Here is a 25,377-nt window from a genome sequence, read left to right as displayed (position 1 = left end):
TCGTAATAATTTAGGAAAGAACTGTCAAATAACAGTGTTTCACTGCTGAACTTTAAGTTCTGTCACTTTATTGAAGGAGTTTGATTGTAATAATTTAGGAAAAACCTGTGAAATAACAGTGTTTCACTGCTGAACTTTGAGTTGTGTCACTTAATTGAAGGAGTTTGATTGTAATAATTGTAATAATTATGGGAAAACCTGTAAAATAACAGTGTTTCACTGCTGAACTTTAAGTTCTGTCACTTAATTGAAGGAGTTTGATTGTAATAATTTTGGGAAAACCTGTAAAATAACAGTGTTTCACTGCTGAACTTTAAGTTCTGTCACTTAATTGAAGGTGTTTCATCGTAAATGTAGGAAAAACCTGTAAAATAACAGTGTTTCACCGCTGAACTTTGAATTCTGTCACTTAATTGAAGGAGTTTGATTGTAATAATTATGGAAAAACCTGTAAAATAACAGTGTTTCACTGATGAACTTTAAGTTCTGTCACTTTATTGAAGGAGTTTGATCGTAATAATTTAGGAAAGAACTGTCAAATAACAGTGTTTCACTGCTGAACTTTAAGTTCTGTCACTTAATTGAAGGAGTTTGATTGTAATAATTATGGGAAAACCTGTAAAATAACAGTGTTTCACTGCTGAACTTTAAGTTCTGTCACTTTATTGAAGGAGTTTGATCGTAATAATTTAGGAAAAAACTGTAAAATAACAGTGTTTCACTGCTGAACTTTAAGTGCTGTCACTTAATTGAAGGTGTTTCATCGTAAATGTAGGAAAAACCTGTAAAATAACAGTGTTTCACTGCTGAACTTTAAGTTCTGTCACTTTATTGAAGGAGTTTGATCGTAATAATTTAGGAAAGAACTGTCAAATAACAGTGTTTCACTGCTGAACTTTAAGTTCTGTCACTTTATTGAAGGAGTTTGATTGTAATAATTTAGGAAAAACCTGTGAAATAACAGTGTTTCACTGCTGAACTTTGAGTTGTGTCACTTAATTGAAGGAGTTTGATTGTAATAATTGTAATAATTATGGGAAAACCTGTAAAATAACAGTGTTTCACTGCTGAACTTTAAGTTCTGTCACTTAATTGAAGGAGTTTGATTGTAATAATTTTGGGAAAACCTGTAAAATAACAGTGTTTCACTGCTGAACTTTAAGTTCTGTCACTTAATTGAAGGTGTTTCATCGTAAATGTAGGAAAAACCTGTAAAATAACAGTGTTTCACTGCTGAACTTTAAGTTCTGTCACTTAATTGAAGGAGTTGGATTGTAATAATTATGGGAAACCCTGTAAATTAACAGTGTTTCACTGCTGAACTTTAAGTTCTGTCACTTAATTGAAGGTGTTTCATCGTGAATGTAGGAAAGACCTGTGAAATAACAGTGTTCCACTGCTGAACTTCGAGTTCTGTCACTTAATTGAAGGAGTTTGATTGTAATAATAATGGGAAAACCTGTAAAATGACAGTGTTTCACTGCTGAACTTTAAGTTCTGTCACTTAATTGAAGGAGTTTGATTGTAATAATTATGGGAAAACCTGTAAAATAACAGTGTTTCACTGCTGAACTTTAAGTTATGTCACTTAATTGAAGGTGTTTCATCGTAAATGTAGGAAAAACCTGTGAAATAGCAGTGTTTCACTGCTGAACTTTGAGTTCTGTCACTTAATTGAAGGAGTTTGATTGTAATAATAATGGGGAAAACCTGTAAAATAACAGTGTTTCACTGCTGAGCTTTAAGTTCTGTCACTTAATTGAAGGAGTTTGATTGTAATCATTATGGGAAAACCTGTAAAATAACAGTGTTTCACTGTTGAACTTTAAGTTATGTCACTTAATTGAAGGTGTTTCATCGTAAATGTAGGAAAAACTTGTGAAATAACAGTGTTTTACTGCTGAACTTTATGTCCTGTCACTTTATTGAAGGTGTTTTATCAAAAAAAATTAAATACTGAAAGTTGCCTTATTTTCACATACAGTAAAATGATGAGTATCTTATGTGTTTTACATACAAGTTTTGCCTTTGAGAACCAATGATTCTTGAGCCGTAACGGCACATGGGGCAGGAGCCTATCTCCTGTTTCCGTAGCGTGAGGCAGCTTGATGTACAAGTACACCCCTTGGACATGACGCTAGTATGTCGCAAGGACTTTTTTACAGTACATACAATTCAATGTAATTTAACATTCAACACAATTAAGCAAATACATGTATTTAAAAAGAATTACCTGTAGAATAACTGAAGGTTTTTACTGTTTTTTAATTATATTATTTTCTTTTTTAACATTATTTAACATTACATTTAAAGTTTAACAGCAAAAAAACTGAAAGTTGCCTTATTTTCACATACAGTAAAAGGATGTATATTCTAGGTGTTTTACATGTAATTTAACATTCAAGACAATTAACACCACACTCTTGCTGCGATTTATGCCTCAGAGGACAGAGGTTTGTTTACAAACCGATGTACTTTCTAAGAGCTATATATATAATTTATAGTATTGCTATCTGTCCATTCTCATTGTCACTTGAGTGCATAAACCGTGCCTTCATAATGGCTTAAAGAAAATAAAAATCCATCGGTTGGTTGTCATTTTATAGCGTCGTGAATATAAGGTTTATCGCGCTTTTCGTCTCGTCTTTTTTCCAGGAAGCTAGATAATAGGCTAAACGTTGGCGCCGTTATATAAAACGCCATTTCTGCTGTATATATACGAATGAAATAAAACAAACTGCGTAGCATCCGGACTATTACAGAGCATCTATGGATGAAATGGGGGCGGCGGGGAACGCCGATCAGTATTATTTATTAGCAATATAGTGTGCGTTCAATCAGCCATGTTCACTGATCGATCACGTTTTAAAACAATGTCCAATCCAGCTGTAATTTGGGGGAATAGTATCCTACCGTCAGGCCATGTGATCGCCGGCAGCATTTCTTCATTAGTCATCGGATTCTGGTAGATCGATATGTCCATTGGCTAATCATAAATCCCATTATTCCAGGCTGAAATATGCGTTCGGTAACGTGATCAAAGATGGAGGGTCTTTGTTTGGAATCGAGGCTCATATGATCCGCCCACAGACTGTAAAAGAATAATTTTTTTAAATCCCCTCAATGATACTGCAGTGGAGCGATGGCGCCCCTAAGCGGATCTGGCCGGTATTGCATGTTTCAAAAATAAAATATGTGGGTAGGTCATGGATCTCGATCGCGGACGTTAATAGCGTTATAAATATGGAATAAAACAATAACAACTTGCCACGGCTATATACGTGGCTCTGGTCCACAACGCATGGCACCGAAACACGTATATACTCGTGGACGGACGGCAAATGCAATGGGATAATCCTGTAAAAAAAAATTATTTCTTATTAAATCAATTTACAGATTACAACCTTTATTTAATGGTTAATATTTGTATCAAAGGTTATTTACTGTATTTTTATGGTATTTACACTTAAAGTAGATAAACAAAAGTAATCTGTAAAATAATACAGTGAATGTCCCAAAAATAATATATATATTTAAGAGTGTATACAGTAAAATCCGCAGTGTCAAATATGCAGTGTCAAAGTACATTGACTCTTTCAGAGTTATTACAACAACAGTTTGAGTAAAATGCAGACAGTGTTGGTGAAATATTTCGTAGTTAATTGGCTGGTGTCATCACTACTCTGGGAAGCTCCGCCCATCTTCTTCTCTTGAAGAATGTCCAAGACACGCCATTTTCTTCACGTCGCGGCAGAGGTAACTCAGCAGGTAAGTTTCTCCCCCTAATCACATATTAATTAATTAATTCGGTAGCTATTGGCTTCCAGCAACTTGCAAGAGGTAATGTTAATGTTGTTAAATACAATGTGGAGGGGTGATTGTGAATTGTATCGTTTGGAAAAAAAGATCGAAAAAAACACAGGGCGATACATTGGCTTAGTAACAAACATTTGCACGCCATGTTCTGAGGTAAATGTGTCCTACAGTATGAAATCAAGTAACAGTTATTTGGCATTTGACCAACGTTATTATTTTGTTAAGTCCACAGATTTCGGCGACAGCCAAGAAGACTGCATGTGCGCCATTTCACGTTGAGGGAGGCCTTGAAAGTGAGCCAGCCTAGCCCTTCGTGAGTTTTTTCAAATGTGTCTTGCTAGCTAATGTTAATGCGGGGAAATACCCTTGAATGATATAAGTAATCTGTACTATGAAATGGTGTGTTATGAGAGTGAGTGCATTAGAATGCATACAATATGGTTGATTGAGTTTAATGGAAGAAACACAGGGAAAATGCAAGGAAAAGCCCTGGGTTATATAGCTCTCCTTTTTTTGTCTGTTTGCATCTGTGGGAAATTAGTGTCAGGCTTGAATATTCAGTGACTTTGTACTTATTATTTACCTTATTGGGGACATTGATCTAAGTAAAACATTTAATAATAACTTAACTTAGATCAATGTCCCCAATAAGGTAAATAATAAGTACAAAGTCACTGAATATTCCAGCCTGACACTAATTTCCCACACTTCCCTGTGTTCAAGTTGCCCACTCGTTGGTAACTCTCTTGCAGGCTTGCTGCAAGCATGCTGTTGAAAGTACAACTGGGAGATGTCCAAAAGTTTGTTCGGATTACAGAAATAAATCTGATCGAGTTTCTGAGTGCAGGTAAGAAATTGGGATCATTGGGAAATTGTCCTCAATGTGATACTCAATGGTTATCCACTGGGTGGATCTGTGGCTTCATCTATTGTATTGCAGACAGCAATTATTCAAGATTAAGTGAATATTTAGTGAGTAGATTTAGAAATCACTGGATACATCCAATGACATTTCTGTTTACAAAAGCTTTTGTGCCCGTTTCTAGCATTTGCAAAGTTTGGTGTCCCAGCTGTAACGGAAGGTGTGAAAGTTTTTGACAGTTCGGGGACCGAATTGGATGACGATGTTTTTGAGGAGGTAGCAAGAGATGCATCCACTGGGGTGCTAATCATCAAATATGACACAGGTTTGATTACATTTGTAATATATATTTAATGAATAAGTTATTTGTCATGTGAAGCTTACATTCGATTAGATAAGGGACATCTTTATGAGGAAACTGTGTATAATCTTTTTATTTATTTATCCTGTCTCCACGCTAGCCTCATCTGAGCAGTCTGTCTCCACGCTAGCCTCATCTGAGTGGTCCCAACCATCATCCCTGGATTCGTCAGGGTCCCAGCCATCATCCCTGGATTCGTCAGGATCACAGGATACTGTCATCATTTCAGAGGACCCTTCACGAAAACGCCATAGGCTGGATACAGAGGCCAAGCAAGTAAGAGTTGACACACATGTAATATGTATGCATCACCCTGTGATTCACAACTCAGAAATGCATGTTTTTTACTGTCAATGTTATGCCCCCATCTTTTCCATTGTACTGGTCGCGTGCCTGTAAGAATATTGTAGCTCACTTGAGATTGGATGGATCTCTCAAATTATCATCTCCACGAGTCAGAAGCATGCTAGACAGACCTCAGATAGGGTTAAAACTGATATTAAGGATACTTATCCTTTACCTTAACTTTGAATTGCAGTCTACAGTATATTCCTAACACTGAATTGTTTTTTGTGCATGTGCTTTTGTGCTTCAAGTTGGTGGAATCCATTCTTCGTGAGAAATCTGGTGGAGAACGCATAATAAATGAATACAATCGAACCAAGTCCTTGCACGATGACAACAGAAGGAAAATGGTGAACCTATTGGCAGCTGACTTGACAGAGAAGAATGGGTAATTAGCTCCTTGTTTTTAGTTTGTTCTCAATCTAGCTTTCCGATTAATTTGAAATCTAAATGAAATCCAGGGAATATGACTGAGAAATACATTCTTCTTTAATCTTAATCTTCCAGTACTTCACCACCCAGACATCTGAAAGAAAAGTATGCCAGAGGAATCGTGACCTTATTCCCCTACCTCAGTGACCCACACTCTAAGAATGGCTATGTGAGTTGCACACAGTAATGGTTGTGGCAATATTGATAAATTTTTAATCCTACCAGAGCATGCTGTTTTTCACTTTTAAATGTGAAGTGTCTGTTTTTATTCCACCCTCCAAGGAGCATTATTATGATGGCCAGAGTGGCAGTGGATACTTGGCCTGGAGGATTAAAACTATTCAGAGAACCGCTGCTAAAGACAAACGATCATCATTTGGAGGTAACACTAATAATGCATATCTTGAGTACAACGAGTTGATTAACAAAACAAGCGGCATTATTGATTACTGTATACAGGGCCGTAGCCAGGGTTTAGAAATTAGGGAGGTCCATTTATTTTTTTGGCCCAGACCGGCCCACTATAATCGGTCGGACACCAGACCGGCCCACTATAATCGGTCGGACACCACCCAGCCAGGGTTTAGAAATTAGGGAGGTCCATTTATTTTTTTGGCCCAGACCGGCCCACTATAATCGGTTGGACACCACCCAGCCAGGGTTTAGAAATTAGGGAGGTAAATTTTTTTTTATACAAACTTTATTATCTAGAGATCAACTTAAGGTCAGTCACTCACAAAGTAATTTACAGGACGTGGGGGCACTTACAGGTGAGTGGCCTAAAGAGTGCACCAAAGCCCTGTGGTCTCTTATGCATTTATAATTTGGTGAATGGGCTAAATGCATACCAAAATGAGTTATACAACCCAACCTATTCATTCAAAATGCATTATCTATAATAAAGTCACCTGTTGTTGGTAAAAAAAATTATTTTACTGAAGTATTAATATATTTCTCCACTTCTTGGCTCACTGAAAGTACACAAAATAAGGACAGACAAAGACAGAGACACAAAAAGCTGTACAATTTAAACAATACCATACTGGTAATGAGCAAATATGAGCAATTAATGCATGGAGCTGTTCCATCTTATTTCATTTGATACTAACTACTCAGTTCATACAGATTTCAAGTATCCAAATATCCATGATGAATATTGCATAAGGTTTACACAGTAAATAGATCACCTGTTTTATATTCATGCTCAGAGAGGAGTAATAGTTAGATCTTTATGTGTGATTTATATGTCAATTAAATCAATGGTGTGCTTGTTTGGTTGGGGAGTTTGACCTCGGTGGCCTCATAGCTGGCTACGGCCATGACTGTGTACCTGCAGAACTCCATCAATCAGGCCTTTGGTAGATTCTTTTTTTTTGTGTTTTTCCCCATATTCTGTAGAATCCTGTGGAGAACCATCTCGTGGAGGAGGACCAACTGCCAGACGAGATTCCCATGTTGTTGCAGAGACTGCCCTGAGCGAAGAGGAGTGCAAGGAAGCGATCTCACTAATGAAACATTCAGCTGATGAGGACACAGTGAAGAACAAGATGAAACTGACATTTGACTATAGGCACAACAAGGTCCTCGACCCCCAGCAGTCAAGCAACATACTGTCTGACTTTCCACGTTTCCAAGACGTCAAGGGCTTGGTAATTATCTATAGTTAGTAGAAAAGACTCACGCACATCCCAAGTGTATAGTCACGGGTGCTAGACTCAAAATAGATCTGTAATGTTGTGGAAAAAAAGTCTGCACACCGTCTGTAGTGTTCCCAAGTTTTAATATACTTGAACACAACGTTTCGGCCTGTGGTAATTATCTGCCATTATTTTGACCATTTTGTGACACTTGAATGATAGACGGTAGATGTATTGTACCTCAACTAGCACCCACTAACTTTGGTTGGCTGTGAAATCCTGAAATTGTCCCCCAATCACCCCTCTCCAGGTTGAACAGGATTTCGTTCTGATGTTTGGAGAAGGTGTATCGGGCAAGCTTCTGGAAAAGTGGCCGACCACATACAAGAAAAAGATCATCCAACAATGCAGACGGCTTCCATCCACCAGTGAGCTTCAAGAGCTCCTGCTGATAGCTGATCCTCCTGAGGATGACACTGAAGTGGATGCTGACGTTGGTAAGCTGCTTTTGAGCATACCATTCTTGTTGTTTTTCACTGAACTTCTGTGAAAAATGTACGAGGCATTTTGTATTATCAACCAGTCAAAAGTGTCTTCCCATTCACTTGAATGAGTGCATCCAAGCTTTTTACTGGTACTGTATATTCATATTTTGAGTGGCAGAGCTTCTTGTGATGAACTGCTGTCTTTTATCTTATTTTGTAAAAATACTGCTAACATTGCAGATGGACTGAATTTTGTTTATGGTCTACATAATTCAAGTGTCTTAACATCCAACCTGTATCGTTACAGGTTGGGACAGTGACCTCTCATCGATTCTACTGCTGTTGCACTTGATCCCACCCTCTGCTCAGGGGCGGAAGAGACCAGGGGAGGTGTCGGCGTCCAACGCGGAGCAGCATCTTGTGATCTTCAAGAAGGTTGGTATTTTCTCCTAATGTACAAATTTATAATTATAATGCTACAATCATGTAATTATTATTATTATTATTTTTTATATTCCCCCCCTCCTTTTTCTCTGTTTTTCTCCCATTCCAATGTTAGTCGTTATGCCAATTCTTAGCCCCTTTCGTGACTGCGATGCAAGCCAGGGGCTCGAATACGCAGTCACTGGCTCCCACGTTACTAGCCATGTTAATGTGCACATCAAGCACTGCTTAAAAGCGAGCGGTGGGTCAAATATATCATGTAGACATTTCAAAGGTACCCAGCGTTCCATTAGGGTTTCACACACACACGCGGCAGGGTTTGAAAGCTCGGCGTTGCTAATAAACATTTTAAATATTTTTTATAAACTGGTCAACACTGCTCAAAACGGCTGTATTTCCGTATTTGGCTGCCTGGTGCGCCTGTGCTGTGATCACAGCGCATGCGCATCATGCACCCAACGCCGGAAATAATGCACTGCCAATTGTGTTAGTATGACGGCCGGCCAAGTCGGAAGCAACGCAGAGAGCTGGGCTCGATACCAGTATCTCCTGTGTTGGTGACGAGCGCCTTGCCCGCTGCGCCACCCAGCCGCCACAATCATGTAATTCTAATTGTTTCTCCATGTGTGTTTGTCTTCTCAGACTGGAACAAGCATCCAAGAGCATCTTGATGCCATCACTACCAGCAATCAACCCTATCTCCTGGCTGTTGGAGTGAAGAAGAATGCGATCCACCGGTTCTACATCATTCTTGACAAGAAGGCCATACCTTGCAAGTCAATCTCTTCTCTTGGTGCTTTAGATGAACTCTTTAAGGCACATTATGTGTTTGGCACAGCATACAACACCATGCTGCGCAACATGTACACGTTCCTCCAGACCACTGTGTACAGTATTGATGTTGGGAAAGTCAAGGAGAGTCCTCGTGTTGCTGAAGTTAGGGCGAGGTTGCTTCATTAGTACATGAGGCTTCTCCTCCGCCATGAAGTGTTTTGATTGTCGGAAGGAGTTAGGTTGTACAAATAGGCTTGTTAGGCATTTGCGAATAGTTCACGGTTACGTTCAAGGAAAAAAGCTTCGCCTTAAATGTGCTCAGACTGGATGTGGCTATAGGTTTGGTACGTTTTCAGGTTTTAGGAAACATTTAGACAACAAACACACTGAGTATATTGACCAAGAGGTTGACACTGATGTTAATGTAAACATCAGTGTATAGGAGAGGCGGTGATCGCTAATGTAGATGAGACCGCCACAACATCTGATGTCGATGCGACGGCCACATGTGGACTGTTCAGAAACTCTAATAGGAGCACTCTCGATATGTGTGCAACTGCTGTTGCACAACTCAAGGCTGCTGGAACCAGTCAGTCTACTGTAAAAAGTTTTGTCTCAACCATGGAAGAAGTGATTTCTGAGATTCATAGTCACACTAAAGATGCAGCTCTACAGTGCTTATCTCCACAGGACACAGAAAATAAGAACAGCATAGAACAGTCATTCCAAAAGTTGGAAAACCCATTCACACACTTAAATTCTGAGGCAAAAATAAACAAACACTTCAAAGAGAAATGGGGAAAAGTTGAACCTGTTGAAAAGGTGCTTGGCACAAGATTTGACAGCAGAAGAAACAAAACTACTGGGACATATGACCAGGTCATTGTAACTGATAAGTTTGCATATGTTCCCATTTTGGAAACGCTGAAGAGCATTTTTCAAAACCCAGAACTTGCAGACATGTTAAAGCCCAGGCACATGACTAAGGAAGGTGTGTATGCAGACTTGAGAGATGCCACCTATTTGAAAGAAAGTCCCCTGTTTTCAGTAGAAAAAGATTCCTTTCAAATTCAACTTTTTTATGATGACTTTGAAACTGCAAATCCATTGGGCTCTAAAAAGGGTATACATAAATTAGGTGGTGTATACTTTACATTAAGAAATTTCCCCCCAATCTATAATTCCTCTTTGATTAATATTCATTTGTGTGCTCTTTTCCATGCACAGGACATTAAGCGTTATGATTTCAATTTGATACTTGAGCCACTTGTCAATGATCTGAAAGTACTGGAGACAGAGGGACTTAAAATTCCCATGTTTAGACACGTAATTCGTGGTACCATAGTTCAGGTCACTGGGGATAACCTTGGCTTGCATGGTCTGTTTGGGTTTGTGGAGTCATTTGGGGCTCGGTATTGCTGTCGTTTCTGTCTCCTTGAGAAAGCTCGTTTTCAGACTGTATTCTGTGAAGATGATCCGGCTGTTGTACTAAGAACTGTTGAGATGCACGCACAACACTGTCAAACTATACAGACAGATCCTACGCTACCTCATATATATGGCGTGAAACGCAGTTGTCTGTTGAATTCACTTGAGTATTTCAACACAGCCACAAACTTCTCTGTAGATATCATGCATGATATTTTAGAGGGGGTTGCTCAGTTTGAGGTGAAACTTATTCTCAAGTACATTCTTCAGGAGAAACTTCTAAATGCTGAACAACTGGCTGGCAGAATACATGCTTTTGACTATGGTTACAATCAGCAGCGAAACCGTCCGCCAAGAGTCAAGTTGTTGGATGAAAGTACGGATTTGGGGTTGAATGCCACACAGTCTTGGTGCTTGTTGCGCAATATGCCTCTGATATTTGGTGATTTAATACAGACTGATGATAAGTACTGGCATCTTCTGCTTTTGCTTCTACAGATTGTTAACATTGTATTTTCACCAGTCCTGTCATATGGCATGACCATTTATCTCAAACATGTAATCACTGATCATCATCGGCTCTTCAAGCAGTTATTTCCTAGAAGCAACCTATTGCCAAAGCATCACTTCATGATACATTACCCTCGTAATATAAGGAACATTGGCCCAATTCTGCACATGTGGTGCATGCGTTATGAAGCTAAACATAAGTTCTTTAAGAGACAATTAAAAAGCTTTAAAAACATTACAAAGACATTAGCCCAAAAGCACCAAAGTTGTATGGCAATGTATCGGGAGTCCTTTACCAAAGAAAGATTAACCATAGGTCCAGGAAAGATGGTGGCACTTGTTGAGCTCAAAGAAGGTCCAGAGATTGCTTCCTTATTTGGAGATGTAACCAGTGTTTTTTCTGCCAAGTGGATAAAACATCATGGTACAGAGTACCGCTGTGACTTGATTATCTGTACTGAGGTAGCATTTTAGATGCCTGTGTTTTGTAAGATCAAGACTATTGCTGTGAAAGATGACAGTGTATTGCTCTGTGGAAAACTGATGGAAACCATGTGTTTTGATGACCATTACCATGCCTTTAAGGTCAGACTGCATCCAGACAGAGTTGTAAAGGTCTTGGATATAAATCAGCTGTGTTACTTCAAACCATTTGATATTCAAATGAATTATCGAACAACAGATTGCTCAAAGTATATTGTTCCATATTGCCACTTTATGCAGACCTGCTAATGTGATTGTTTTATTACTGCATCCAGACGGAGTTGTAAATAGGGTTGGGTACCGAAAACCGGTTCTAATAGCAACCGGTTCCTAACTTCCGGTTCTGGAACCGGAAGTAACATATTTGCATTTCGATTCTCAATTTTTTATTTTTTTTACTTTGTTAATTAATACCATAGTTACAGTACAGCAACCAAATTAAACTGTATCAAGTCAACTGAAAATGTGAATAGTATGAAAAAATGTACACATTTTCAAAAAAAATCTGAACCGGAATCGTTCAAATCCAAACGATGCCCAACCCTATATAGTTGTAAAGGTGTTGTATAAATCAGCTGTGAAGTATTGTTCCATATTGCACTTTATGCAGACCTGCTGAGGTCAATGTATATTTATGTTTTATTTTTTTATAAGCCTGCCTGACCCTGCCTGACCAACAATAACATTGTTGAAATCATTATTTTGTGGTAACTTGTGATTTTTTTATGTATATTGTATGTAAATGCAATTTCACACTATACAAGAGTAAATTAAGTGTAAAATTAACACCAGTGAGGTTTATTTTCACCAATATAGTGTCCGGTTTCATTGACACTGTGCAGTGTTAATGGGTGTTATTTGCAGAGCTGTTTTTTCACTACAAGTGAGTAAATTATCAACACAGTACTGTGTAATGTCAACACTTCAGCAGAGTTATTTGACCTCAGTGTTAACTTTTAATAACTCAATGCAGTGTTAATGAGCATTGGAATTCAACTCAATCAGAGTTAATTTGTTATCACATAAGAGTAAATTATCAACACTTCTGAGAATAATAATTACACTCTCAAGTGTTATTAAACCTATAGTGTTAAGTTTAAATAACACCATACAGTGTAAGCGAGTGTTAAATTTGTACTCTATTTAGAGTTAATTTAACTCAAAAAATTTAACACAGGAGCAAGAGTCGATTTAACACTATTCATAGTTGGAGTCATATACACTCTGGAATAGTGTTAAATTCGACTCTTTAAGTGTTAATTTGACACTGCGAATTTTACTGTTAGTTGTAGTTTGTAGAGCTAAACCTATATTTTATAGTATAGCTATGGGTCTAATAACGCCGTCGAGTCTCAGTGAGTTGCTTCTGGTCAACGTGCAAAAAACAGATAATTTTTTCATCCGTACATTTCCGTTTTATACCGTTTTGAATATGAATATAGTTTGGTTGTGTGGTAAAATCCAAACATAATATCATCAAAGATCTAATCAAACTGTTGTGTAAAAGTCTTAAAGAAACAGTCAAAATGGAACAACATTGTGTGTGTTTACTGAGGTAGAATGTTTATAACAATAGAACCATCTGGTTCCTAGGGTGGGACAGGAAGGATTTCAGATAAGTCCTAGCAAACACAAAGAGGTGATGAGGTTAAAAGGGTCAAAGCGCCCATGAAGTGTTATCAGCTGCTTTACGGCCTGGGGGACACTCACACACACACACAGACAGACACACACACACACACACACATAGACACACACACACACACACACACACAGACACATAGACACACACAGACACAAATAGATACACATACATATATATATATATATACACACACCCAGATCAGAGATATGAGCATTTTGTACTGATCTGAACTACAGTTTGCAGAAATTCAATGTCTACAATTAGTTAATGTGTCTGTTCTGTTTTCATTTATGTTCAATATGATTAATTGATTGTTCTATATTCTATTAAGCTAACAGAATGATTAGATTTGTTAGATATTTTCTGAAAGTCAGTAGACTTAGTGATAAAGAAATATATCTGTGTTTATGTGGGCAATTGTAATTCAAATATAGATATTAGGAAATGAAAATAATGCAATGTTTAAGGTAGATTGTTAGTATTAAACAAAGGACAGTATACATTGTTGACTGTAAGGACAGCCTCCGTTTGCAGTTATGTGAAGGGGGTTTGGCCTATAAGCCAAACCCCTATTTTCAAATGCCAGCTTAGCAGTCCTGGGATTGGAGGAAAGAATTTGGTGATATCATTCTGATGACATCACAAGGTTATGCAGGTCTGGCTATAAGATCTGGGTGTGTGATGGGGGAGAGGGACTCTGGAACAACCCAACCACAGGACAAGAACTCTCCACCAACCCATCCACAAGGCAAGGCAGCAGGCGGCAAGGACAAGGAACTTCTTGGAGGGAAAACCAAGTCTTTGTTATCAAACAGAGACTTTCAACAACTCAACAACTAGCATTCTCTTCTTTAGTCTGGTTGTATCACTCACGGCATAGTGTTTGTGATCACAACTATAGCATTTTCTTATTGTAATTTGTATACACTCTTAAACTTTGATTAAACAACTGTTATACTACCTTCCTCCTAATTCCTTCTGCCTGCACCGCTCAGTTTGAAGAGAAGTGATTCCCAGAGCTTTAAAAGTATTGAATCACAACGCAGAGTACTAACGCAACCCGGTTCTGATCAGAGCAGAACCGAAATAGCTTGGGAAATCCACTTCATTTTGGTGCCGTACTTAAGAATCAGAGCGCTCGTGTTATCACCACAACAAAAGAAATTTTTTTTACACGCCGGTCGACGAGGAGAACAACTGATCGATCGATCATCTTCAAGTAACTGGAGAAGTTACTAAGAGGTGAGTGTGATGATGTTTGGGTGCTCTATTCGAACCACGGAGGGGGTTGCTAAGAATTTAACCTCATGTAAGCATGATGTAAGGGAAAATTGAATTGAATGTTCTGGCTGGGGAGGGCGGCTCTGTAAACACCGTGCGTCGTATTTTCTAAAGTAGAGATTGAGCACACCGTGCGTGGTACATTTTAAAGTAAAATTTTAGCACAATAAACGGAGCGCCGCTGCCAGTCGGGACAAGTAAGGGAGTAGGAACATGTCTAGATTCGTGCTCAGGGTTGAACCAAGGTAAACAAGTGTGCGTCGTATGCCTTAAGGTAAGGGCTTAAGCACACCGTGCGTCGTATTTTCTAAAGTAGAGATTGAGCACATATAGGTCTAGTTTGACCTTGGGCACGGCGGGCGTGTTGAATTTAGACGGCGTTAGGCTGTAACATAAGATAGTACTTAATGTAGAGTCGAGAAAAAAGCTATAGGAGTGTTTACTGGTCGCGCTGCTGTGCGGCGTTCGAGAGACAGAAATGTGCGTAAATGCTGATTTTGTAATTTTTATTTGTGTTAGGAAGCGTGTATGAATGTATAGTTGGCGAATGTTTATGGTTAGGAGTGATTGGTGGGACGTGTGAGAGTATAGTTGTGTTATTATGTAATTTAAGTCACCGATTGGCCGTGGGGAAATGTAAGGATAACGCCGGTTTTCCGAGGCCCGTGGAACGCAGCAGCAGTTAGCTGTTGTATTAGCCTCTAAGGCGCCGGAGGATACGGTGGACAAATGAACATAGGTTCAAATGTATAGGGTCGATCGATAGTGTCTTGAGATTACGGGGATGTGTAAGGCACTTAAAAGTTTTCATATTCGTGGCGGATAAAATAGATGTGTAATGTTTAAGGTGATTGGGATTATCTAGACGGGGACCCGGAAGTCGTTCTAAGCTCGCCGGTGATGACGACAGAGGGGTCAAACTAGTGTTTTGCTGTTATGTTTTTATATTTCTATTTAGATCACTACACTGGCGTTTTGAGGGAAATAGGATTCTGTTGTGGGGAATGTGGTGTTATATTAACATTGCAAGGAGACGGCCCGCGCGGCGGGACGGGTCGGTGAGTCGTTGGGAACGTTTTTATGGGATTATGGGAGAAGCTAAGCTAGTGCTACCTAGCCTCGCTAACGGCTAAAGCGGTCGCCGGTTGTGACGTCATAAGGGTGCGCGGTCTGACGGCCTACGCGCGCTGGGTTGAAGCTAACGAAGCTAATATGCTAAGCTAACTGTGCTGACGTCATGGCATGACGGGGCTCTCGGGATGTCTCGCGATGGGACGGCCATCTTGGTAGGGGCGCCGAGCGTCCATCTTGGTAGGGGCGGCGAGCGTCCGTTGTTAAGGGGAAGGTGGAGTTTATTTAGGAATACGGTAGGGGGCAGAAGAGGACAGGATGAATATGTTTGGATTCTGCTCACAGAACGTTTTCATTGTACACTCTCTCTCTCCCTCTCACCTCCTCTCCCTCTCTCTCTCTTTCTCTTTCACCCCCCCCTCTCTTTCTTTCCTTCTCTCGCCCTCCTCTCTCCCTCTCCCTCTCACCTCCCTCCCTCTTTCCCTCTCCCTCCCTCTCTCTCTCTCTCTTTCTCTCTCTCTCTCTCTCTTTCTCTTTCTCTCTCTCTCTCTCCCTCTCACCTCCCTTCCCTCTCTCTCTCTTTCTCTTTCTCTTTCACCCCCCCCTCTCTTTCTTTCCCTCTCACCTCTCCTCCCTCCCTCTCCCTTTCCGCCTCTCTCCCTCTCCCTCTCGCCTCCCCTCCCTCTCTTTCTCTTTCACCCCCCCCCCTCTCTTTCTTTCCTTCTCTCACCCTCCTCCCTCCCTCTCCCTTTCACCTCCCCCCTCTCTCCCTCTCCCTCTCACCTCCCCCCCTCTTCCCCTCCTCTCCCTCTCTCTCTTTCTCTTTCACCCCCCCTCTCTTTCTTTCCTTCTCTCACCCTCCTCCCTCCCTCTCCCTTTCACCTCTCTCCCTCTCCCTCTCACCTCCCCCCCTCTTTCCCTCTCCCTCCCTCTCTCTCTCTCTCTCTCTTACCCCCCCCCTCTCACTCACTCCCCTCATTCCCACACCGCCTCTCTTCCATATATTTCCCCCCCCCCCCTCGGCCCCCCCGAAACGCTTCTCTTTCTCTCCTAGTTTAGGGCCTGTATATAGAGGTTTTTTTATGGGTTTCAGACGCAGGTGTAGTGCTAGGTATATTGTTTATTGCTGTTTACTGTAGGGTTTCAAAGGCGGTAGGTTGAGTTTGGGACTTATTATGCGTATGTTGTTGTTCCATATTCAGTTTTATTGTTATTTTTAGGGAATTTCTAGTGCTGGCAGTGGTATTGGCTGGCGTTGGCGCTACGCTTTGTTCGACAAGGCGCTCGTACTTCTTTCCTTACATTTGGACGGGGGCTCCGTGTCAGTTCATGTTGGTGGGCCGTAAGTCGGAGCATAATTACTCTGCTCGGCTGCGCCTGCGATGGGGGTGTGGGTAGACAGTTCGTCGTGGCTCACTGTCTGCCTCCACGCTTTGTGCGCTGTGTGCGACTCGTCGGTGCTCGCTGCCACACTGCGCACAGTTTTCATTTTACCAGGGGTACGGGGACTGCTAAACGTCGTGGCGGGGGTGGGCTCGCTGTCTGCCACCGCGCATTAACGGGGGTGCGCTATGCGTGCACTCGTCAAAGGCTCGCTGCCACACTACGCGCGTCGAATTATATTGTGTGTGGGTATTTGGGTGACTGGTTACGGTGGTGTCAGAGGTGCTGTATGTGTGTGGCAGTGGTTGTGAGTGGAATGATCTTTGATTATCCTTGAGTAGGGGGCCCGGGGTTTCGCGTTCCAGGTTGCAAACTGGGGGTGATGCCGTGGGCCACAGGACGAGTTGGCCAGTGGAATGTCATTGGTCGGCAGGATTTTCAATGTGGGGATGGTGTCGGCACCTGTGGTTATGAACGGGTTGTGTGACACTGTTCTAAATGCACGGGGACTTCAGTGACATAAGGCACTGAAAATTGATTTCTGTTCCCGTGAGAAGCGCGTTATTTTAACACCTAAGGGGTTAGGTGTTACGGGGGAAATATAGTAACTGTGTGAGAGATTATGAATGGAAAATGTGTATGTTACTGAGATGTAAAATGTAATATGAGCGAAATACATACTAGGCTTTCACGGACAGAAATAAATATAGTTACACATACACATAGTCATTTGCAAATAACGATTAGAGTAAAAGTGAGATTATTCACCTAAATTACCATGTCCAATACAGATGTTTAGAAATGATAGGCTGTAAATAACAAATTTCTGATTGACCAACAGAAGGAAATGGCTGATGCGAGATAAGTTCCCCGGAGTTGTGTTAAGGAGGATCATGACAACAGGATTGAGAGTCTGGGTTTCCAATGGAGACAACTGGAAAAAGATTAAGGCTGTGTCATTGATGAATCAAAAACGAAAATTGCACAAATGCTCTCATGTGATCTTAGTATAGGAGGTGCCCGACATTCCATGCTTAAAGACAAATGATGGATTGTGAATGGGAAATGTCACTGATAATTAAGTGTATTTTTTGCTTCTCTCTTCACAGCTGCTCCAGGACGGATGGCCAGCGCTGACAATTCCGAACCCCAACAGGGAAATCAAAGAGACTGTTGACAGTCAGGGGGTATAGTATCACAAGACCGAGATTATCAATTCCTGTTTACACCAATATAGAAGTGTGAGTGAGATTAACTCAAGTTTGGTAAAAATAGTTTGAATACAGAGAAACTTGCTTTCCAAACGGTGACGTTACGGGTAGTTGAAGAAAGGTGAGAATGGAAAATACACAGATAGGAGCAACCGGAGGGTTAGATGCACTGACCATGGAAAGGGTAGACAATCTGTCTATTTCAACGACTGGAGATGTCACAATAAAAGTGACGAAAAGATGGCCAAAGATATTCAGGCCATTACAGAACCTTGTAGTTAAAGGAGGCCGGTATAGAATGCGTACCCAAATCAAGATAATGCCGATAACCTCTGCAGACATTACATTGACCGAATTGGACGTTAACTTGATTGACTGGAATTTGATCGACTCCCCTCTAGTGTCCAGTGAGACGGGGGGACTGGAAATAATGTCTTTTACTCCGCCACAGGGAGTCGTTGCAGCAAGCGACCCAGAGACAGCTGTATTACCCGAGTCAATCCACGCTGAAGGGTCCGTTGCAGATGACTGCCAGTTAAAGACGTGCCTCCCTCTCGAACAACAGCTAGCCGAGGCTAGACGGGTAGTGGACTATCTCCAAGGCCTAATCCAGTCCACACAGCCCGGAGGGGAGACAGGTTCCAATCGCCTCTCTCCCTCTCCCTCTGGAGAACCAGATGGCCAGAGACGGGCCCAGTTGGGGCCACAAGGGGGTCCCGTGCCGGAACAACAACAAACCCCAATAAGACCACCCACGAGGTGGCAACCACGAGGAAAAGGTGGGGGCAGAGGCAGGAATCCGAATGGCTACCGTGTGCGGCAGGTGCAGTGTTGGACGTGTGGGACCCTCGGACACATTTCTCGGGACTGTGCAGAGCGGGACCATCTATCCACAACAGGGCGTGTTTGTACAGAAACAGGTGGCGGGCCCCTCCCAACCACGGGCCCCTCTCAAGGAACTGTGACTGGACCAAATAGGTACGTGGCTTTCTCCTCCAAACAGGCTCCAGGGAACCATGGCGATGATGGCATACCACCAGGACATGTTCTGGGCCCGATGACCCCAGGGTCATCCGGTCACAGGCAACTGACCCACCGGGTCTCACAACCCGGGGGAGACCGCCAGTGTTGTTGGATCTGTGGAGTGAAAGGTCATTTTCAAGGGTCATGTCTGCAGAGGCCACCGGCAGAATAAAAATATATGCAACTGACTAGGGTAGAGGTGGGATATATTGAATGATAAAATATGCTCCTAATTAGATTAGAATAAAAATAAAAAATAAAATAGATAGAGGTGTTAGGTGATTAGATTATGAATGAAAGTTACTAAAAACGGATGTATGGGTGACTGACAAATGCATGAACTAATCAGACTAACAAGAGGATCAAATTATGTTAAACAGTTAATCGATATTAGACAGTGTGATGATGTGACACTGCGGCAGCTAGTGATCAGTAAATTATCCATGCTTGGTCAACATTCAGATTGATCAAAGGGTGGACTGCATGATTAAGAAATTGAAAAGACTCGTAGTTGTTTCTAGTATTTTATAGTATTGATAGAAGCGTATTAACAGTTATGAGCAATAGGATAGGTGTTTATTTACTTTTATTTTTACTTCTCTTTTCTAGTGTGTTACGAGCAATTCCTGACTTAGGCCGGGAGCGTACATTTTGTTTATTCATTTGATTTCCCTTTTTGTTTCTTAGTTAAAGATGAGCTCAGAAGAAAAAAGAAAAAGCTCACAAGTTTGGTTTATTTTTTCATTTATTGGTTTGGCAGCGTTTTCTTTGTGTTTTGTTTTCTGTTTTCTTTCTTTCTGTGTGTTTTTTCTTAGGGTACCTGGCAAGCTGGGAGTGATCTCGACACATCAGGACGGGGTAGTATATGTCTGTAAAATGGACTGGGAACAAAGTGAAGGAACATGAGCTAGGTATGGATTTTTGTTCTCCGCCCATTGAATACCCAGTTTTAGGGGCTGGGGGTGTGTCGTGATTGGTGAAAGTGTTGGGAAGCATGATTCTCTGTACATTAATGAAGCTCAGTAGGTTTGGTCGCTATTGGCCAAATTAGTCTTGTGTAGGGTGTGAACATGTGCAATTGATAATTGGCTTGTGGTGTGGAAGATGTGTGTTTAAGGCGGACTGTGATTTGTTGCCATACACACAGGAGTGCTGGGAGAGTGGAGGTGTCAGTGCTGACCGTCCGGTCCGGGTGCAGCTGTCCAGAGGACGACGGTAACAATGTTTCAATGTGTATTCCACATCGAGAGGTGGAGGAGTATACTGTTTTGACAGCATAATATAATGAGAGCCATGTGAATTTTTATGATCTAGAAGCCATGAAATATATAGATAAATGATTTGGAAAAGAATGTTGTCAAAGCTCAGACCAGTAAAGAGAGTCTGAGGGAGGAAAATTATGGATTCTCAATCAATTGTTGTGGTAGAAGTGACCTGCACTGTCCCCCGAAGCGATATATATTCACTACAGGATACGGATGGGAGATTGGGGAATCCGCAGTCATCAGAGAGTGGTACAAGGAAGACCGAGGACTCCATCGGTACTGTTGATCCAGGACACTGGCTAGTGTCTACCCAGCGGTTCCATGGGGAACCACAACACTGCGGAGAACCAGGAGACGCCTACCTCTCGGGCCGGGAGAGTCTTGGCCAACGCAGTGACCGAGTCTTGAGGCTTCAGAGGGAAACGACAGACAACCAACGAGGAGACAGGCGGCTAGACCTCAGCAACAACTCCGGCTGTCAACAGAAGCAAGGCCTCAACCATTGACCAGGGGGTCAACCAGCGAAAGGGTCGAGCAGCCAGCGACGACCTCCCCACCGCTGTGACAGCAATAGAAGATACAGCAGGGGGCTCTACCCCCTAATAGAGGTCAACACGAGTCAAGATGTTCTTGACAGAAGATGGGGTGTAATAGAAAGGCAATTTGCTTTCTAAATTCCACCTCCCAGAAATGGGGAGTTGCACCCAGCAGTTGTGATACTGCATCAGCTCTGAGCAACAAAGAGGAGGCCGGGTCAAATCTAGAAAACATAGACCCCCCCTCCTCAATGCTCCAAGTCAGAATTTGACAACTCACAGTTGAGACCAATGGAAATTGATCTTGGTACGAGAACAAGTTGTTAAAGACTGTGCACACGATCACAAACTGAAATGGCTAATTTGAATTTTAGGATCTGAGTGTGGCAAATCAGATATATATTTTATCCTAATAAAATGTCTTAAGTGTTTTCTAGATAGTAGTGTGTAGAGATTGATATCTATGTTTGACATATTAAGGATAGGTAAACTATCCAAGTGGGGAACTGTGGTAAAATCCAAACATAATATCATCAAAGATCTAATCAAACTGTTGTGTAAAAGTCTTAAAGAAACAGTCAAAATGGAACAACAATCAAACTAAGGTATTATATTTAGGGATAACAGCTGCCTGAGTGAATCAACACAAGAATCCTCCCAACAGATGGTGTCCCGGGCCACTTAAAATAGCCGGCTGTAAAAGCTAAAATCTGAGTAGTAACTTGTGTGTTTACTGAGGTAGAATGTTTATAACAATAGAACCATCTGGTTCCTAGGGTGGGACAGGAAGGATTTCAGATAAGTCCTAGCAAACACAAAGAGGTGATGAGGTTAAAAGGGTCAAAGCGCCCATGAAGTGTTATCAGCTGCTTTACGGCCTGGGGGACACTCACACACACACACAGACAGACACACACACACACACACACATAGACACACACACACACACACACACAGACACATAGACACACACAGACACAAATAGATACACATACATATATATATATATATACACACACCCAGATCAGAGATATGAGCATTTTGTACTGATCTGAACTACAGTTTGCAGAAATTCAATGTCTACAATTAGTTAATGTGTCTGTTCTGTTTTCATTTATGTTCAATATGATTAATTGATTGTTCTATATTCTATTAAGCTAACAGAATGATTAGATTTGTTAGATATTTTCTGAAAGTCAGTAGACTTAGTGATAAAGAAATATATCTGTGTTTATGTGGGCAATTGTAATTCAAATATAGATATTAGGAAATGAAAATAATGCAATGTTTAAGGTAGATTGTTAGTATTAAACAAAGGACAGTATACATTGTTGACTGTAAGGACAGCCTCCGTTTGCAGTTATGTGAAGGGGGTTTGGCCTATAAGCCAAACCCCTATTTTCAAATGCCAGCTTAGCAGTCCTGGGATTGGAGGAAAGAATTTGGTGATATCATTCTGATGACATCACAAGATTATGCAGGTCTGGCTATAAGATCTGGGTGTGTGATGGGGGAGAGGGACTCTGGAACAACCCAACCACAGGACAAGAACTCTCCACCAACCCATCCACAAGGCAAGGCAGCAGGCGGCAAGGACAAGGAACTTCTTGGAGGGAAAACCAAGTCTTTGTTATCAAACAGAGACTTTCAACAACTCAACAACTAGCATTCTCTTCTTTAGTCTGGTTGTATCACTCACGGCATAGTGTTTGTGATCACAACTATAGCATTTTCTTATTGTAATTTGTATACACTCTTAAACTTTGATTAAACAACTGTTATACTACCTTCCTCCTAATTCCTTCTGCCTGCACCGCTCAGTTTGAAGAGAAGTGATTCCCAGAGCTTTAAAAGTATTGAATCACAACGCAGAGTACTAACGCAACCCGGTTCTGATCAGAGCAGAACCGAAATAGCTTGGGAAATCCACTTCAGTTGCTTCTGAGTAATTCCAGGGAAAAGACACGAAAACAGCGTTTTTGTGTAATTCAATAAACACGTTGTCATTTTTCGCCTGATTATCGGATCTTCCTGAAATCAACGCTAGATCATTATTATTATCCTTCCTTGTGCGCGCATGCAATGTGGTTTAGACCGGCGCGCCGCCCCCCTCCTGCTGCAACCCAACGGCAAACAGCCATACACATAAAACACAAATAGCTTAAATTGCTGTAGAAATAAATATCAGATCAATGCAAGCTTTCATATAATCCATACCTGGTCTCTGATGTAATGCAAAAAAAAGAATCCAATTATCTCATCGCCATTCCAGTTATCCACAGCGATCCTGTCTCCGACGTTGTTGGGCATTGCACTTCAACGGGTGGGCGGGGTCAGTAGTCCAAACCATACCTACAAGCTCGTGTTTTGCCTGAGTGTTTAGGACCCGCCCCCACGCCGCAGCTCAGTAGAGAAAAGAAACAAACCTGTTTCTAACGGGGTGCAATAGCGGCCGAAGGCATTCGAGGGCGGTATAAGACCATCTGCCAGCTCAGACACACTCAGAACAGTATGCACAAGGTGCCCCGCTGAATTATGAATGGCAATAGCGAATAAAATAAATACTGTGAGAAAAACGTAGATCTACGTTTCCGGCACTCAACGATCGGGCGACAGAAACATAGTTCTACGTTTTCGGCAACCAAATGGTTAAATGCCAGTGTGTGTGATGGCATTTGCAATATATCAAATGCAAAGTCGATTTTTCTGGGGGGGATTATTACAGGCTAGCATGTGTCAATGATTTGCAACAACACTGATTTTGATGGATTTTTAGTTTTTTGTAAGGGTCCCGCCTCCACCAATCACATGCGGCTCCATTTGTGTGTGTGTGTGAGCAAGAGAGAGAGCGCGAGAGATAGTTCTCCAACTTGTGTGAGTTGCAGTGATCTCCTGGTTGTTCCCCACCTAGGTTATCTAACTATTGCGCCGCTGCAACTAGAAACACTGGCCTGGCCTGCTTCTAAGTTCAGTGGCCTGACTGCATTAAAAAAAGAAATAATAAAAAAAAAGAAATTAAAGAATACTTTTTTTTTGGAATAAATATTTTTGGAAATCATCTGGCGACCCCCACTTTGGGAACCACTGGTGTAGTGTATCTTGTAGACCAGGCTCATTGCAAGTTGCTGTACTCTGTCGTCTACTCTAAGCCATCCTAGGTTGTCAAAATGGGCATGGGTGAGGTGGGTTTTAGGAGTGAGTAAAGGTAAAATGTCCTCAGTTGTGCTATTATGTACTATATATATATATATCAATGTGTTCTCTGTATATATCATAAGCAGTGTTGGGCAAGTTACTTTTAAAAAATAACTAGTTACAGTTACTAGTTACTTCTTCGAAAAAGTAACAAAATTACATACTCCGTTACAAATTATAAAAGTAACTAGTTACTTCAGAAAGTAACTATTGCGTTACTTTCAAGTAAATGTTTACATAAACAACACAAATCTAAACTATTTTAATGTTGCTGTGGGACAAAGTGAGACTAGCCTCCAATCAAATGTCATGTATATATGTAGATATTATAATTACTATAGAAGAAAAGTTGAGATCCAAGGCAGCTCTACAAATCTTTAAATGCCTTTATTTGTTGGCTTACATTATTTAGAAAAATGTTAAATACCGACATGTTTCGGCCTACACATGGCCTTCTTCAGCGTGTTGTAGCTGTGACAAAACAATACTGTGACTAAATAAAGAAAAAAGGAAAAAACAGAACTCTGAGAGAGACTAATTACAATGGGGGACAGCTGGTCCCAAATGAATGAAGTCACAGCACATTCCAACTTGACATAGTTAGAAGACAATCCACTTATAAGCTATTGTCTATGTTGAAAGAATATACAATAATACTAAATAGAAATAAAAATTTTGTATATTATATATGTATATATACACACACACTCAAAATATTATAACAACATAAGGAAATTAGTCAAAACAAACATAGAATAGATCAATAATAATATCAAAAAATATCAAATAACAATGTACGAGCATTGAGTAATGCAAGACAAAAATATTTATTTATTTTATTTATATATTGTTATTTATTGTATTTTGATAGACTACAGGCCACCTCTTTGCAGGTTTAAATGACTCTATGGACATGTTGTCACTTCTATAGGCTAAGTAGGTTACATTATATAGTAGTATTTTTTGTCTTGCATTACTCAATGCTCTTACATTGTTATTTTTGATATTTTTTTATATTATTATTGATCTATTCTATGTTTGTTTTGACTCATTTCCTTATGTTGTTATAATATTTTGAGTGTGTGTGTATATATACATATATAATATACTAATTTTTTATTTCTATTTAGTATTATTGTATATTCCTTCAACGTAGACATAGCTTATAAGTGGATTGTCTTCTAACTATG

General features: G+C 40.7%; 1 protein-coding gene across 1 annotated transcript in view; it reads left to right on the top strand.

Moving 5' to 3' along the window:
• adgrd2 (adhesion G protein-coupled receptor D2) overlaps positions 1-25,377 on the top strand; it is a gene marked incomplete at both ends in the record, with an annotated part of 136,138 nt that overhangs the window by 3,750 nt on the left and 107,011 nt on the right. The window contains 3 exons of the mRNA XM_084308010.1: positions 7,764-7,950; positions 8,246-8,373; positions 9,025-9,274. Coding sequence (XP_084164136.1) covers positions 7,764-7,950; positions 8,246-8,373; positions 9,025-9,274 — 565 coding nt within the window. The remainder of the gene's footprint in view (positions 1-7,763; positions 7,951-8,245; positions 8,374-9,024; positions 9,275-25,377) is intronic.

This window comes from Notolepis coatsorum (assembly GCF_963971535.1).
Source record: "Notolepis coatsorum genome assembly, chromosome: 1".
Lineage (NCBI taxonomy): Eukaryota > Metazoa > Chordata > Actinopteri > Aulopiformes > Paralepididae > Notolepis > Notolepis coatsorum.
This window is presented reverse-complemented; position numbering and strand designations above follow the sequence as displayed.